The sequence below is a fragment of the Pipra filicauda genome, unplaced genomic scaffold (genome assembly GCF_003945595.2).
Source record: "Pipra filicauda isolate LSUMZ 115617 unplaced genomic scaffold, ASM394559v2 scaffold54_size4384275_pilon, whole genome shotgun sequence".
NCBI classification, from domain to species: Eukaryota; Metazoa; Chordata; class Aves; order Passeriformes; family Pipridae; genus Pipra; species Pipra filicauda.
Window position 1 is genome coordinate 1,229,891 of NW_024104698.1, and position 15,158 is coordinate 1,245,048.

At 41.3% G+C, this 15,158-nt stretch overlaps 1 protein-coding gene across 3 annotated transcripts in view; it reads left to right on the top strand.

The window, feature by feature from the left end:
• The first annotated feature begins 6,274 nt into the window (after positions 1-6,274).
• The window catches only part of KITLG (KIT ligand), a 57,460-nt gene continuing 48,576 nt past the window's right edge, over positions 6,275-15,158 (top strand). For all 3 annotated transcript variants that reach the window (XM_027732938.2, XM_027732939.2, XM_039387294.1), the window contains exon 1: positions 6,275-6,730. In XM_027732938.2, the coding sequence (XP_027588739.1) occupies positions 6,716-6,730 (15 nt within the window). In that variant the 5' untranslated portion in view covers positions 6,275-6,715. The remainder of the gene's footprint in view (positions 6,731-15,158) is intronic.

The window sequence follows — 15,158 nt, forward strand, 5'->3', positions numbered from 1 at the left end:
TAGGATGACAAATACTAATGGAGATCAAGATGCATAGGCAACAGATCCAGGAGCAGAGATATTTATCTCTCATACATTTATCATCTCCAAATTACTGGAATCAAAATATGAATATAACAAAGGGCTAGTTAAGTATGGTACAAATTATAAACTGTTATTTTCTTTGGAAATAGAATTGTACAGGCAAAGTAACACTTTTTTTTTTTTTTTTAGTTTGTATAACTATAATTAACACATTAGGCATGACCTCATGAAAGGCAGAAAAAATGAATTTGAGCCATAATAAGCAGGTTGTCTTGTCCTGTAATAAACACCTAGTTGCACTGTATTTGTTCAAGGGGATGTATCAGCTCTAATCTGCTTACCTCCAACTCTGCCTGGCTTGGTAACCATAGTGTATATTTGTCTTCTTTTCTCCCAAAGTGGAAAATGGGCAAAATGAGAGAAAAGTTAAAAATCATATGAATGTTGGGAAATAATGATTATTTAGTACAGTAAGTATAATTCCTTGTAATTGCTGTAAGCAGTGTGTTTTACTCTCTCCTTGGATATGCTCCTTGGAATCATGAGTTCCAGTACTTTTGATTAGTCATGCTTGTGTTTCTGGTATTCCTATTTAAGCAGTAATGACAAACCTCCCTGTTCCTTCATGACCGGAAGCCTGGAGATACTGAAATATCCCCTAGTATAAATGTGAGGATAAATTTCATCCTTAGAAGTCATACCAACTACAGAACCTTGAAAAAAATCAATATCTGATAACTGCTCTTTTTTCATTCAAATCTCAGGTGACACTCAGCAGATGGCTGGTGGACTCCAGCAAGAGAATATTCTTCAGAGTTAGGACTAATAACTGCATCTGCTGATGAGAGACTTGAGCACTGCTCTCCGATCCTTCAACCAAGCCAAATACAGAAACCTGTGCAAGTAAGAGTAAATTGTCCTTGTGGGTTGGGTATTCCATCATTTCAGAAACAAAACAAAGGTTTGTACTCTGGTAAATTAAGCCGTGCTGAACACTGTTGAACATAACCAGTAGCAACTACCACAGCATGGTGTACACAAACTCGAGGCTTGGAAAACAGCCGATCTGTCCATTCCCATGTTTACTCAGGTCTCTTTCTGACAATGCCAAGACCAGAGTTGGATGGGCACCATTCATCCCTGCAACCTCCCTCACCAAAGAAGGAAACAGAAGCATGCAATCAGAGTAATCACAGCGCACTCCAGCAGGTCTCCCTGATCCTTCAAAATCACAGCATGTAAGTAATTCCTCAGAAGAAAACATAGTGATTTTGAGTGTAATCCCAGCTGAATCATCACAGACATGAAAAAACCTGTGAGTTAAGACCAAAAAAATCTTTGAAATGCTGCTGTCCTCTGATCTTCTTGGAATCTTAGTGGCTGCACAATTTTATGAGAGTTTCAAGGAGCCTCACATTTCTACTAACGTCCATTAACATTTGGAGAGTCATCATAAGACAAAGGGGCATTGCTAAGGATCACAAAACTCCATCAGTATCAGCTTTTCCCAGTTTGTGTTCTCCATGTACTACTTCTTTTCTATCTGAGAATTCTCCCATGCCAGTGAGATCTTCAGAGGTTCATTTTAGACCAGCTTAAAATTATAGTATATGGAAAGAACAGTAGAAATAAGCTTTCATGGAAGTCAAGTAATGGTCACTTTTTAGTATCTGCAACTATATTTTTACAGGCTCTGATTGAGTTTTAACAGCATCAGTGCAACTTCCTATTTTTGGCTTGTCTTCCTTGCCAAAAAGTTTTCTTAGTAAAACAGAGTATCCTTTGCAGGTTAAATAAATTGGCATTTTACAGCAAAATAAACCACTAAAGACAGAAGAACTTTTATGCTTTCAGTAAAAATCTATCATTCCTTCATTCCATCAGTATTTCAGATCAGGATGGTATTCAAATGAAATCCACCTTCCTTCTAGAGACACCAAAACTACACTCTAGGTTTTTCTACCTGCTTGTCTCCATAGCTCCTTCTGGAAAAATAAATCTTACACACAACTGTATAACTCTAGCCTCCTTCACTGGCACCTCTTGAACAGATTTCTAATAGTTTGAAGCCACCTGGCTCCACTCTTATGCTGCACTTCTTAGTTCTTTTTCTATTGGTTAAATGATTCCCTCACTTCTAATGCTAATTAGTTTGCATGCTCAGTCTTTTTTCTTGAGTCGGTAGGTTTCTTGGGTCGGTGGACCGTGAGTCGGTGATCACGATCTCCTCCTGCTAGAATTACATTTTACTCAGTCTGAGCTAATTTCAGCACAGTTGCTGAGTTGGCTTTCTTCATGGCCCATAAATTCTGCATTCTTTGTGTCCATTATCTGTGCTACATTTTTCTTCCTAAGCTTTTTAACCTCCCCCTAGGTCCAAGATAACACACAGGCAATAATACCACCTTTATCTTATCTCAGGTTCCCACTGTGGTGGCTTAACTTACAGTCCAAGTTCCAGGTATCCGCGGAGGCATATTCAGGGGGGCTTCAGTGGTTTTTGGTGGTCACAGGTGGTATCTGTGCCATAACTTTGGATGACCTTTGTTTGACTGGTGATATGTGCACGAGCAGTTGCTTCTTTACACAATTTGCCACAGTGGGAATTTTTGTCTGGATGTGTTAACCAGGATGTACTAACCAGATCTTGTCTCTGTCAGGCTTGGAATTAGCATGATCCTGTTGCTCCATTCTGTGCCTATCTCATGGCAAAGTCCTTCTGTGTCCCTAACAGTGTTTGAGAGAGACAACTGTGCTCTTTAGGTCCTTAGAGCTGGTCTGCCAATTAGTCTGCCAAATGAACTGGCCAGCTAGTGATTTTATCATATAATAACATCATTATCCCTAAAATGCCAGTCTGTACTAATATATTATGAAGAATCAGTTATGTAGAAACTCCTTTCGCAAATCAAGCTTTAAAGCCAGGTCATGTGAGTGAAAAAAAATGCACCTGAATCCTGTGCTCTTATGGCAGTCAAATAAATAAAAGTGGCTCCACACACAGTGGTGTATCACTTACTGATTAGTGATATTGAATAACTGCAGAAGTTCTGTTGTTTGTATAAAGCATAAAGGATGTATGATGCTCAAAAGAAACCAACAGTCACTTTGGTAACCATTAAGCATAAGAAGGCTCAATTAAAAATTCAAAATATGTTTTTTGATTCAATATTAAAGTATTAACACTCAGTTACGGTTGTGCTCTGAGATTAGAATAAAGGAGTTCTCAATCACAGAATAACACTAGAACATTTTATGGTATCAAAGATAGAGAAGATCTCTTAAGGAGATAGTTATCCCTATGTACTTCTTCAATGTCAAATTAACTCATATAATTTTCTGTAGATCTTGCAAATTTGCAAGATTTTTCTTTTCCATGGAGAAGTTATTCCTCTATAATAAAGTGCTTTTGTAAATAAAACCTAAAGAAGTTTGAGAGCAACTTTTGAGTTTCTTGGCTCTACATAACTCAATTTTAATGCTTATTTTTTATTTCTATGTGCCTCATGTAGGTTAAGAAAGCTGGCACTTAGTACTCCATGTCTTTAAAAGAGACCAGGGACGGGGGAATTAACTGAGCTAATGCTACAGACTGGGCCTCTGTGACAGCAAAGCCTCCACATGCTCAGAATCTGTAACCAATTAGATTGGATTAGTGTGCTATCTTTCTAGTACACACACACTGGTGTTTACCTTCACAGTTTAAATAGTTTCATAGAAGAAATTTTTCAGTTTTCCAAGCTGACACAGAACACTTTTTAAACCAGCAATTTCAGTGGCCGAGGCTGGATGTGATTCTGCATATTCCCAAATTCCAACTCTTCCAGCCAGCAGCCAAGCTATCAACAGACTGAGTGGGGTCATTCTTTTCAGAGCTAGAGCTATAGAAAGCACTGCAGATATTCCTTAAAATTTCATAATAAACAGCATTTAACAGCCATTTCTTAGCTGGAGAAGATGGTGAGGGTCTTCCATTCATGTTAGACTGGATAGGCTTAATTTTCAGTTGCTGTTATTTCCATATATGCTGAAGAGTATTCCTGGTGAGGACAATCCTGCTGAATGGGTGAAACTAAATCCTATGAAGAGCTGGAATGACCAAGACTGTTTTCTGTGAAGGAACAGGTTTTCAGAAAACTATGACTGGGGCCTGTACTCACTCTCAAGCATTTAGAAATACAAATGAGGTAGGCCATAAAAGATTGAATGAAGTTTGCAAATGTGCTTTGGAAACCTACCGCTCAATGCACTAATGGTCTATGGCTAATCAGTTCTCACCTGGTAAGTCAAAAGTTGGTACTATGTTGGAAATGGGCAAGACTAATAAAATCGTGCTTTCTTATGGGTTGTGGGCATAAGTTATTAATGAGTTTAAACTATTAAATTCTGAACTTCATAGAAAAGACTTCCCAAACGAAACTGAGGACAATGTCAGCAGTAATACACTTGCAAATTGCCAGCACAAAGAACAAATGAAAAGGGCGTTATTCCACTATAGCTGGGTAAAACGTAAGGGCAGGTTCAAGAAGTTGGATCAGGATAGAGAGAAAAGGTGCATGATGTCAGGGTAGTAAAGAAACTTAATTAGGCCCATTCTCTCAAGGCAGAGAAAGATCAGAACTGTTTTCCATAAGGTAGGTATCTGCTGTGACAGACTGCTCTTTCACACTTTCCAGGGCTTCTCCCCAGGAGATTAAACTGGTCATCTGTTCTAAGGAGGAATTATGCCATAACATTTGAATTTCCTGGTCCTATTTGCTAAATGTGTAGACTGTGGAAGCTGCTTTGATTGACCAATAATAGGTGATATACAAACTGTCCTTTCAGTGAGTGAAGTCCTTGATGTTTTTTGTTGTTACAGGCTTCCTCCCTTTCACTGCTTGTGTATTGCTTTAGAAAAAGAGACTATTACTATATATGTATAAAACAGTCTGACAAAGCTCAGAGAGTAACACCAGAACTCCAAGGCGATTCATCACAGTAATAGTCAAGAAATGGAAAAAAAAGAATTATTTAATCAGTACTGTCATGCTCTAAAGAAAATTATCGACCTATTTTTCCAGATTGGATGTAAAAGCAAAAAAGAGATTAGTTGTTTATCTGCTCTACTATGAAACCCAAATATATAGCAGAGTTGGGGATGGGTTTAAAATCTTTCTGTACCTGAACAACTCACCTTTACTTTGGCAGAAATATAGCCTTTTAAAAATTTATCATTAATTCTAGGTGAAAATTAGACAAACTTTTCTAATGAAATCTCTTACTGTGTACTCCGAGCATACCTAATCTCCCTTAGGAAATGACCATTGACTTGGGCAGACTATTCTTTTTGTTAATGTTCTTTTAAATTTTCAGCAAGCATCACTGTCTCAGGAAATACTAGTTCCATAAACTGCTCTACTTTCCATTCAGTGCACGCTTAAGATTTAATCCATGTTAACCTCGGAACCGTTTTCTCTAAAGAGGACTCAAATTCTGTGGCTACTGCTGTGATGGATTTGCCAAAAGACCCGACATAGTAAAAGTTGTGCGTGTAAAAGTTGTGTGTCGCTTTTCCACACCCAACACTAATACATTATTTACACAGGATGCAAGCTGTAATAGCATGTGAAAAAATCTGCAAGATCACCTTTAACAGAAGCGTTAGGAGGCACTGCTCAACAATTTTTTCTGTGGCTGGAACAAGTAAAAGGAGCTTCTAAGCTCCAGCTGAAATGCTCATCCCAGTACCTAACTGCATTCACCGATTATGGGAAGGCAGCGTTGGAATGGCCATGGCAAAGCCGGGGCTGCCTCCCGGCTCTGCGCGCCGCTTCAGTGGCTGCTACGCTGAAGCACCGGGCAGTGCTGGAAGCTCCGCCAGCCTCCGAGCCCACTGCCCTCCCGCCCCAGGCCGAGGCGGCGCCCGGCGGCGGGTCCCGCCGGGGGCATCCCTCTTCTTACCAGCGTGAGTGGGGGGACCCAGTCCAAGGGCTCGGCGCCGCCCGCCTGGCTGACCTCGAGTGCCGCGGCGGCTCCTCTGCGAGCTGCCACAGCCCACCGCGAGGGAGGCCAGAGACCCCCGCCCCGCTCCGCCGCGGTCGGCTGCGGTCACCTCTCGCGGGCACCGCCGAGCCCCCAGGGCACCGGGCGGGAGAAGCCCTCTGCACCCACCCCCACGGGGCCCGTACCCGGCGCTCCCCGCCCCGCATACTCCCCGCCCTCCCCGCATCCCCGCCCGCCGCTACCCGTGGCGGCCCGCCCGCGACCCCGCTCCCCTCGGGCGCTGGCAAGGGGCAGGCTCGGCTTGTTCCTGCCTCCAACTTCGCCCAAGTTAACTCGGGTTTCCCCCGCCCCGCAGGGTCTGCCTGGCCTCCCGGTCCTCCGGTAGGGAGAGAGGGAGGGAGGGTGGGGAAAGGCGTGTCCTGCCTGGGCTGCCGCCGCCGCCACCGCTGCCGGAGGCAGATCGGAGATATAAAAGACCTGGCCGTGGTCCGGTTGTGCTTTCAGTCAGCGCAGACGCTCAGGTCGTGGGGAGGGGGCGCAGCGGGGCGCGGAGAGCGGCGGCGGGACAGGCGGAGGCAGCGCGGGGCTCGCCGTGGGCAACCCCAATGCGTGGACTATCGGCTGCTGCATTATGCTGGAGCTACAGTTCCGCTGAAGGGAGTTTGCACACGGCCGGCTGGGCTGGACTGCAGCGCTGCCATTCCTTATGAAGAAGGCACAAGTGAGTGCGACCAGGCTTCGGCGGCGGGGGGAGACTGGGGACACCCACCTGCCCCGCGGCGGAGCGGGGCCGGGGGCGGCTGGGGCGGAGGGGCTGCGCGACCCGGGGCAGCCGACCCGTAGAGAGTGCGCGTCCGCGGGGGTCGGTGGGGGCTGTGGCTCCCGGGCTGCCCGAGAGGTGAGGGGCGCCGAGGTGAGAACCGCTGCAGTGGGTGAGCGGTTTGGGGGAGTGAGCTGGGGGGAGAAAAGAATTATCACTCTGTCTTGCCCTCGGCGCCCGCAGCCTGTGGAAAAGTTGTAGCAAGCGGCCGAACCGTCTGCCGAGACTTGGGAGACCTCGGAAGGCAGTGGGGAAAATTGCCGTAATAAATCAGTTGTCTGTGTTACCCGTGCGAGTGCGAGAACACGAAATCGGGGGCAGCAGCGCCGTGGCTGCGGCGTTCGGTGTCTCTCTCCCCGCACGCTGCCCCAGCGTGCGGCGCCTGGTGGGTGTCGTGGGAACCCCGGCATTCCGCCCCTCGCCCTCCCGCATCCCGCCGGAAAGTGACGCTCAGTGCCTCGGCGTCGGCCCCTGCCATTATTTCTCCAGGTTCTGTAGAGATTTCAGTTGCTATGCTGTGCGTTTTTTAGAAAGAAGGATAGAGACAGACACGAGTGGAAAATTGTAATAAGAAGCAGCTCAGAGGGAGAAAGTTTAAGGCTGGTCTTTGCAAGGTGCTGATACCCTCAATCCTGGTAAACTCCAGCGAGAGCCAGGACTGCTCCGGGAGAGAACAATGCATGGACACGCACACCGCTGCCTCCGCACTGGGGCTTTCTGCCTCCCCTTTTTCTTCTTGGTTAGAAGCAAGATACTTTTTGCTTCCGTCTGTTTCTTGACAACTGCTGGGTCGCCTACACACCAGTAGCCTGAAGACACCTCAACATGCAGTCATTGGAAAAGACATAAAACATATTTTAAAAGAAAGTAAAAGACCTTACTGAAGTATTTTGGGCAGTTAAATAATTTATCAAGAGATGACAGGAATTAGAAATAGTCACTTTCTGAAATATTTAAATCTCAGCTGACCAAAGCACTGGAGAATGTACCCATGTTTAAGGAGTTATAACCTGAAGACTTAATTTTGGTGATGCTGAAGTACAGTGGGGTTTTATCTTAAATTATCAGCTCTGATTTTTAGCAGTGTATATCCATTGCTATTATTCCCACTAGATTACTAAAGATGCCTTGTACCTCAAAGCTGTTGTTTCAGACCCTATATACAAGTGTATTTAAATATGCTGAATAGATTATTAATTGCGAAGGGCCTCTTAAAGTCTGAGAGCCATGTTTATGTGTGTTTAGTTATATGCATTCATTTAATATTGGAATGGATAGCAATAAAGTCACAAGATTTTTATCCTAGCCCATGGAAGCGTAGAAGTAGGGCTGTTTCTTTCATGAAGAAAAAATGTTCAGCAAATGAATGAAGATTTATGAGTGCGAGCAGTCAAGTGTTTTATTATATTCAAACTGTAAACTTTTAAAAATTAATGAAGTACTTCTGCAAATTTAGAGCAAAGCAGGAACAATCCCTCTCTCCCAATAAACTGGGAAAGAGAGGCAGTCTTGGCGTTCAGGACCATATGGCTTGACTCAGGGGCTCACAAACCGTAGCCTATGGAACAGTTTCTTGTCATGGTGGTGAAGCATCTGTCAGCCTTCAAGCAGTTACACTTCCTGCTTTTTGGATGCAGTGACAGACTCCTACTTCTCCAAAGGGTTATTTCCTATATTTTAAGGACTAGCAAACAAATGTGATACCAAACCATTAATCATTCCTAGGAGATCAGAGCAGGCGATACTTCAAGAAGACTTTCCATTAAAATCATGAAGACCCTATGCAAAGAGAGAGAGCAAGTGAAGCAGGTACAAGAAGGTAGACTTAAGCACATGGGGGCACTCGACACATTAAAGTAAATCTTAATCTATTTGCTGTCCTGTGGCTACTTGGGTCATTGCCTAGACTCGTAATTGGCATAGTGAAAAGAACAGGACTGGAAAGCCAGGAAAGAAGTTAATATTTCTTATAGTAAAATATTCTGCAATAGACATAGTACAGAAAGCAAAAACCACAACATCACTGAGTCTTGAAAAGACTTGGTAATGACTGGATAGTGCTTAAAATAACTCAGAGATTCTGATGTTTAAGGTAATGTTGCACAGGGACAATATATAACTAGTGCAGCTGAAGGAGTAGCTGAGTCATACATCAGTGCAATGAAAGTGCTGAAAGAAAAGTTGTGCTGAATGCTAGACTCAAAGTGAGCAGGTTGGTCCCTTAGTTTAAATTAGTCTTAACCTGAGAAACCACTGGAACTGCAGAAGCATGTTCCCCAAGTGTCGGTTCTAGAAGTGATGTTTTTGAAATGATGTAATTTGATAGACATATAATCCCCCTGTTTTAAACATACCAACACCTGGATTTTTTTTTTTTTTTAAAGTCGTAATGTCTTTAAAAATGTGATTAAGCATTTAGGGTCTAGTCATACAAATCCTTTTTCAATGGGGCTATTTCCATGAATTAATCTTATTGAAGGATTACTTGGATGAGAGGATTTGCAGGCTTATATACTTAGTAATTAAAACTATTGTCAGAAGTGAGTTAATGTCCTTTTGCATGTTAATATTAAAAAAATTAAAATATCATTGATGTCCGTACAGCCTTTTACATTTTATATAAAACAGGATGAGTGATGCTAGTGTGATATGATCTTGCAAAAAGGTGTAGCAGTTTTCTGATTTGCTTGTTCATTGTTTGATTTGAAGATAATCTAAATAGGATTAAGTTACTAAGAAATATGCTGTAAAGAGGGGTCACCTATGGGGTAGCTCTGAAGGCTGCTGATGTTAAGGTATCACAGATACATGGTTCAGGCACTTGATCTGCAGTGACTTATATGAACATCCTCTTAGAAACATCAGTATTAAAAACATCTTTGATCTCAGCTCAACTTTTTACCTCTGAACGTGCACATTATTGCTAGTTGCTCTTAGGCTGTCTTGTCTACAGTATGCTTATGTCACTGAGGTGGAAGCCTGTGTAGAAATTATTTTGGACCAGTACCTGGAAAAAGAATTAAACACAAATTGCCCATTCCAGTTTCATATGAACAGGCTAAATCAGAAACGCAAAGTAGATACCTGATACCTTGGTGCAAGCTTGCTTTTAGGGGAAATAACGTGCTCTGATCACAAATCTTTCTTGCTCATCCTGCAAAAAAACCCTGAACATTAGGCACTGGAAGACATTTGGAGCTCATGATGGGTATAGATCTGCTGCTCATTAGATAGAAAAAGAGAATTTGCTGGAGCCAGAAAGATGTTGTGCTATTCACATTGAGCAATGGGCTATGTCTCCTCTGACCCCTTTATTTTGACTCTGTTTAAGGGATGCCAGTTTGTGAGTACTGCAGCTGGAAGGAACATCCTGGAATAAAGAGTCATATGGGGAATAAACAGCAGCTGACCTGGAAGACTCAAGGGGGGGGCATTTTGTAAGGCATGTTTAGTGATCTTTTTATTTATTTTTTTTCTTCACCTGCTTGTATTGTAGGCCTGCAAGTTTTTATCTTTGTGAACTATTTGGCACTTGGCTTTGTAATCTAAACTGAGGCCACTGACCCAGTTCTGGCATTGCACTGAAATCTAGTTTCTCCTTTTATGCACTGAATGTTAGTCCTTAGGTACAGTTCTGTAAGCTGGCAGTGTCATTCTCCAAGCTTTGTTGTGTGATTTAATGGTATGCTGGCTCATGTAATTGCCATATTGTACAAAAGTTAAGAGTTGGCAAGATGCAGCCCTTGGCTTTGGACGGGCAATGCTCAGTATGCAGTATATAAACACAACACCCATTTATTTGAAGCAAGGCAGGAAAAATCTCTCTACGGAATTCCATTTGAGTGTTGTGGTAGCTGACATGAAAACGAAAGTGCTTGTTTTTGCCCAAACCTGAGGTTAGTCAGCCTTTTAAACACTGTAGATCTGCTTTTTTTTTTTTTTTTTTTTTTTTTTAATGGTTGGTTGTTTTTTTCTTCATGTGTTTGTGGGAAAAGGAGATGGACAAATGTAAGGTAAGTGGAGAAGGGCAACACTTCTCTGTAATTTTGTTGTTTGTCCCGTGCTTGTATTGCCTACCCAGTCACATGTAAACCTGCAAAACCAACTTTTGTAAATATCACCAATGCTGAAATAACTGGCTGCAGGGAGCACATGAAATACAAACTTCTTTGCTGGATGGTTTTACTTATTGACAAATGTAAATAGTATCAGACATCTATTAGTATGTAAAGGAAAAGATGAGAAAACAAAAATAGTGTTAAGTATTTTATTCGATTCAGGCTAGTAGCATCCATAATATCAAGAGGTCGATGACAGTAGATATGCTAATGAAGTCATTATTTCTACTGTATGTCTAAATACAAGCCATTTTAGCAATTCAGATTAATGAACACTTTGGATCACATTAATATAGGAAATAAATTGTCATCTAATTTCCTATTGTTATCTAATAACGACTGAGTGAACAACTGGTTGCTGTTTCAGTTTAAACCATGTTTAAATTATACAAGGTAGGTGGATGTGGTAATGATTTTAAATCTGATTAGGAATTTTCTGCTCTATATGCATTTTGCCATTATTGTTGCTGTGTGGAGCAGACCTAACTATGAGTGCAAGGTGAAAATAGCATCAGGTCTAAGATGTCACTGCAGGTATTGCCTGAAGAAGACCCTTGTGGTTCTCACAGCTTTGCAGCCATGCTTTGGAGCACACTGTTTTACAAAGTGGGTAAATCCTGAGCTTCCAACTATTTCATCACCACTTGAAGTGACATTAAAAGTAAGACCAACTGGTGCAGGCTTGGGGGATCAAATGCAGGCTCCTCCCTTGCAGGCGCAATAGCTGATCACTAGTTCACTGTGGCCAGTGCTCCTGGAAGGATCTCTCAAGCAGGTCTTCTGTAGACCCAGCTTTTACTTATCTCCTAGCACTAAACTTTCTCTGCTGCTAAAGAACACTTGTAAGCATACAGGGACTGCAGTATTTGGTTACTTTTCTCCATTTTTTGCTGTAAAACCCACTGGATGGAGAAGATCAGGTTCAGGACCCTCAAGATGATATTTAGCCCAAGCCACAAAAGCTACCCATTCTCCTACCTGTATAACAGTCATTCACACTGTATTTCTTAATGTTCCAGTGAAGCATTTCTAGTCCAGCTGGGTATCTCAGTACTATTCTACCTTCACTGGCTTTTCACTGATTTTGGGCAGCAGAGCTAGAAAGTCAGAGAGGGGGGAGTGCTAGCAGTCTTGGAGTTGGGGCAGGAGTGGGCTACACATTTTAGCTTAGACTGATGCTCTGCAAAGCCTGTAGGTTTAGGCTGCATTGTCACAATAGGATGAGTGTACAGAGATCACCTCTGGGTTTGCGAACAACCTTGATTCAATATGGACAGAAAAAAACTAATCTAGAAGAATTCACATGAGCATACTCTGAAGTGAGACAGGTTCACATCTTTTCTTGAGTAGCCTCTTAGGTCTCTGGGAAGGTTCTACTATCTAGTTTGTCTCGTCGAAGCTGTTATGTTGAAGGTTTATTTGTTCAGTCTTGAGGGTGGCTTACATATGAGCTAGGAATGTAGGGGAGGGGACTGTATTTCAGACAACAAGTCCAAATTCAGATTGTGAATCCTACCACCCTCTGAACCTCCATTCAGAAAGATTTAAGCATTTTCAAGTCAGAGTCTGAAAATATCAGTCTATCGGTCCTGTCTGTTCATGTAGCTTTGCCAGTCCTGTGTGACTGAACCTGGCTTCAATGCAGTCACCTTAACTGTCTCAGTGACGGTAAACCCTCATCCGGCGCCTTATTTAGTGGACCCTCTGTTTTTCATTTGTTCTGTTAACATCAGATCCAGGGATATCAGTTCACTGCCAGTTAAGGCCAGGGATAAGTTTAGTCCAATTACCTTTGTCATCTCTTTAGATATACTTTAAGAAGAACTGTAAGTATGGCTTTAGAAGCACCCTAAGTATAGTTTTAGAAATATGTTAAGAATATGAGTGTATTTATTGTGGACCTACATTCTGCATTTGCTGTGTCTGGAATCTCTCTGCTCGGTGTAGTGAGGATTAGTTGTGCTGATAATCTTCCAGTGTCTTTCCTCCTAAATGAAGGACACTATTTTGTAATTTTTCTCTCTATCTTGCGCTTCCTTGGTAGGAGCAGACCAAGGTATGTCTTCCATTTGTGTTTGCAGCATGATACATCATTGCTGGATGGATTCTTTGGTCTATTTAGGAACACATGACTTCTAATTACGTCTGGGAAAAAGTTATTCAGGCAGTATAAGTCAGACTGTGAAACTAAGTTGTGCATGTCCTGACAATCTATCTCTGTTTAAAACAGAAAATGAACTCTGCAAACCATGCAGCAACTTTTTTTGTTAGAGTTGCTTCTGGAAAAAAGAATGAACTTAATGATGTGTAAACAGCACATACCGAAAATATGGAGTAATACCATGATATAAAAAGTTAGTTTAAAAAAAAGTTAATATGATATATAAATAAACTGTAGTATATTAATATATAATATTAATATAAAACAATAAATATTATAATGTTTATTGTTGTACAGTGCTTGTAAATGTAGGAGTTTTAAAGTGTGTAGGGAATTTTCCTCCTCCATTTCATGCTGATCCAAAAAAATTCCTGTCTCTTTATGGAGATTTCATAATGGTGTATAAAATGGGAGTAAGATATCAAGGTGCTGACTTTTGTGGTCTAACTGAAGTATGACACTAAGGAGTCAGGCATGATACATTTAAATTAATAATATGCTGTATATATGCAAAATAATTCACTAAATGAAAAGAAGTACTTAGAAATTTAGGGAGATTGAAATTTAAACATGCTAATAGTCTATTGTAAAGAAGTCCTAAGTTCCAGCCCTCTAATTTCCAGCCTCCATTTGCTTGTTATTAAGTGAACTCAGCAAAATTTGTCTTTTGCGTTAAATGGCAAGCAGACAATATTATGCATTATGTCTTTAAACTGATATAGATCTGAATGTCAGTTCTTCCTGAGATTTGTTTTTCTTTTACTACTTTGAAGCACGCAGGAATAGGAACATTAGTCAGCCAAACAAAATTAGGAAGCTTGTATAACACTGCTTGGCACCATATTTCATTTGGATTAAAAAATATGTTCCTGAATAAACAGAGCTTTTTGATGGTTATTTTAAAAAGGAGGAAAAAAATATATCCAGTGTTCATAATTGCTGTCTTTTTCAAGTTACTGTGGTTCAGCAATGTGTGGATTGCATTTGCATTCTAACAACAATAACTATCGGCACTGTAGCTGACACTAGTTTAAATGGTTCTGAGGGGTATTGCTTCATTTTCAAGGAAACACAAACCTTTCTTGTAAACCGTAAGCTTAAATACTGTCACTGAAGCTGCTTTGATCTTCTGTATTGTAATCCCTGGCAAAGAATGTGTGCTAGATTTGCCACGCAGTCTCTAAAAATTCTGGCCATAACTGTAGACTGTTCTAAACTTTAGATATATTTCTTCGGTATTTGTTCCACTAGTAGCATAACACTGCTCAGTGAAAGCCCTTGTTTCAGGCTACTAAACAGGATACTTGGTTATCCTGCAAGCTTCTCTCCTCTCCCCCTTAGGATAAAAAACTAACTTTGTTTCTTTGTGCACCTTTCCTGGCCTCCACTGTGTTTAAGTCAGCATTCACACCTCTTATAAACTTCAGCACTTCTAGCATCTAAAATACTGAAGGTGTGTATATCAGCATCTTTTCTCCCATGCAGTTTAAACTTCATCGCCAGTGAATGTTCTCTGCATATTTTCATCGGAGTCTATCCAGTGGCCATTTTTATTTCCCATTACCTTTTTGAGGCCCACTTTAAATATTAGTCCTCTGTTATTGTATTGTATTGTATTGTATTATTATTGTATTTTGTCTCATCTTTAAAAACAAAGTGTCTTAGGATTAGAATGAATCCACTGTTCTGTGGGATGTGTTACATTTTTGCATTATGACACTCACCAGCTATTACTACAGTTTGGAGGAGCCCTCTGAAATATTGGTCTACCATTTCTAGAAGTGACAATACCTTTTACTCTGTAAAGTCAGTAATTTTCTTAATATATTCAGAAAATTCTTGCCCCCCCCCTTTTTTTTTTAAGTCAGATACTTATTGAGACCAAAGGAAACCCTTTAGAAGTAATTGTTATTGCTTTACGCTGTATCTCACAACTTTGTTACCTAACCAAGTCAGAAATACCTGATTTGGTGATTTCATTTGACCTTTAAAAAATTCTGGCCTAAAAAGTTCTTTCAATCAACTGAAATTAATTTCCTTGTCTTTCTTC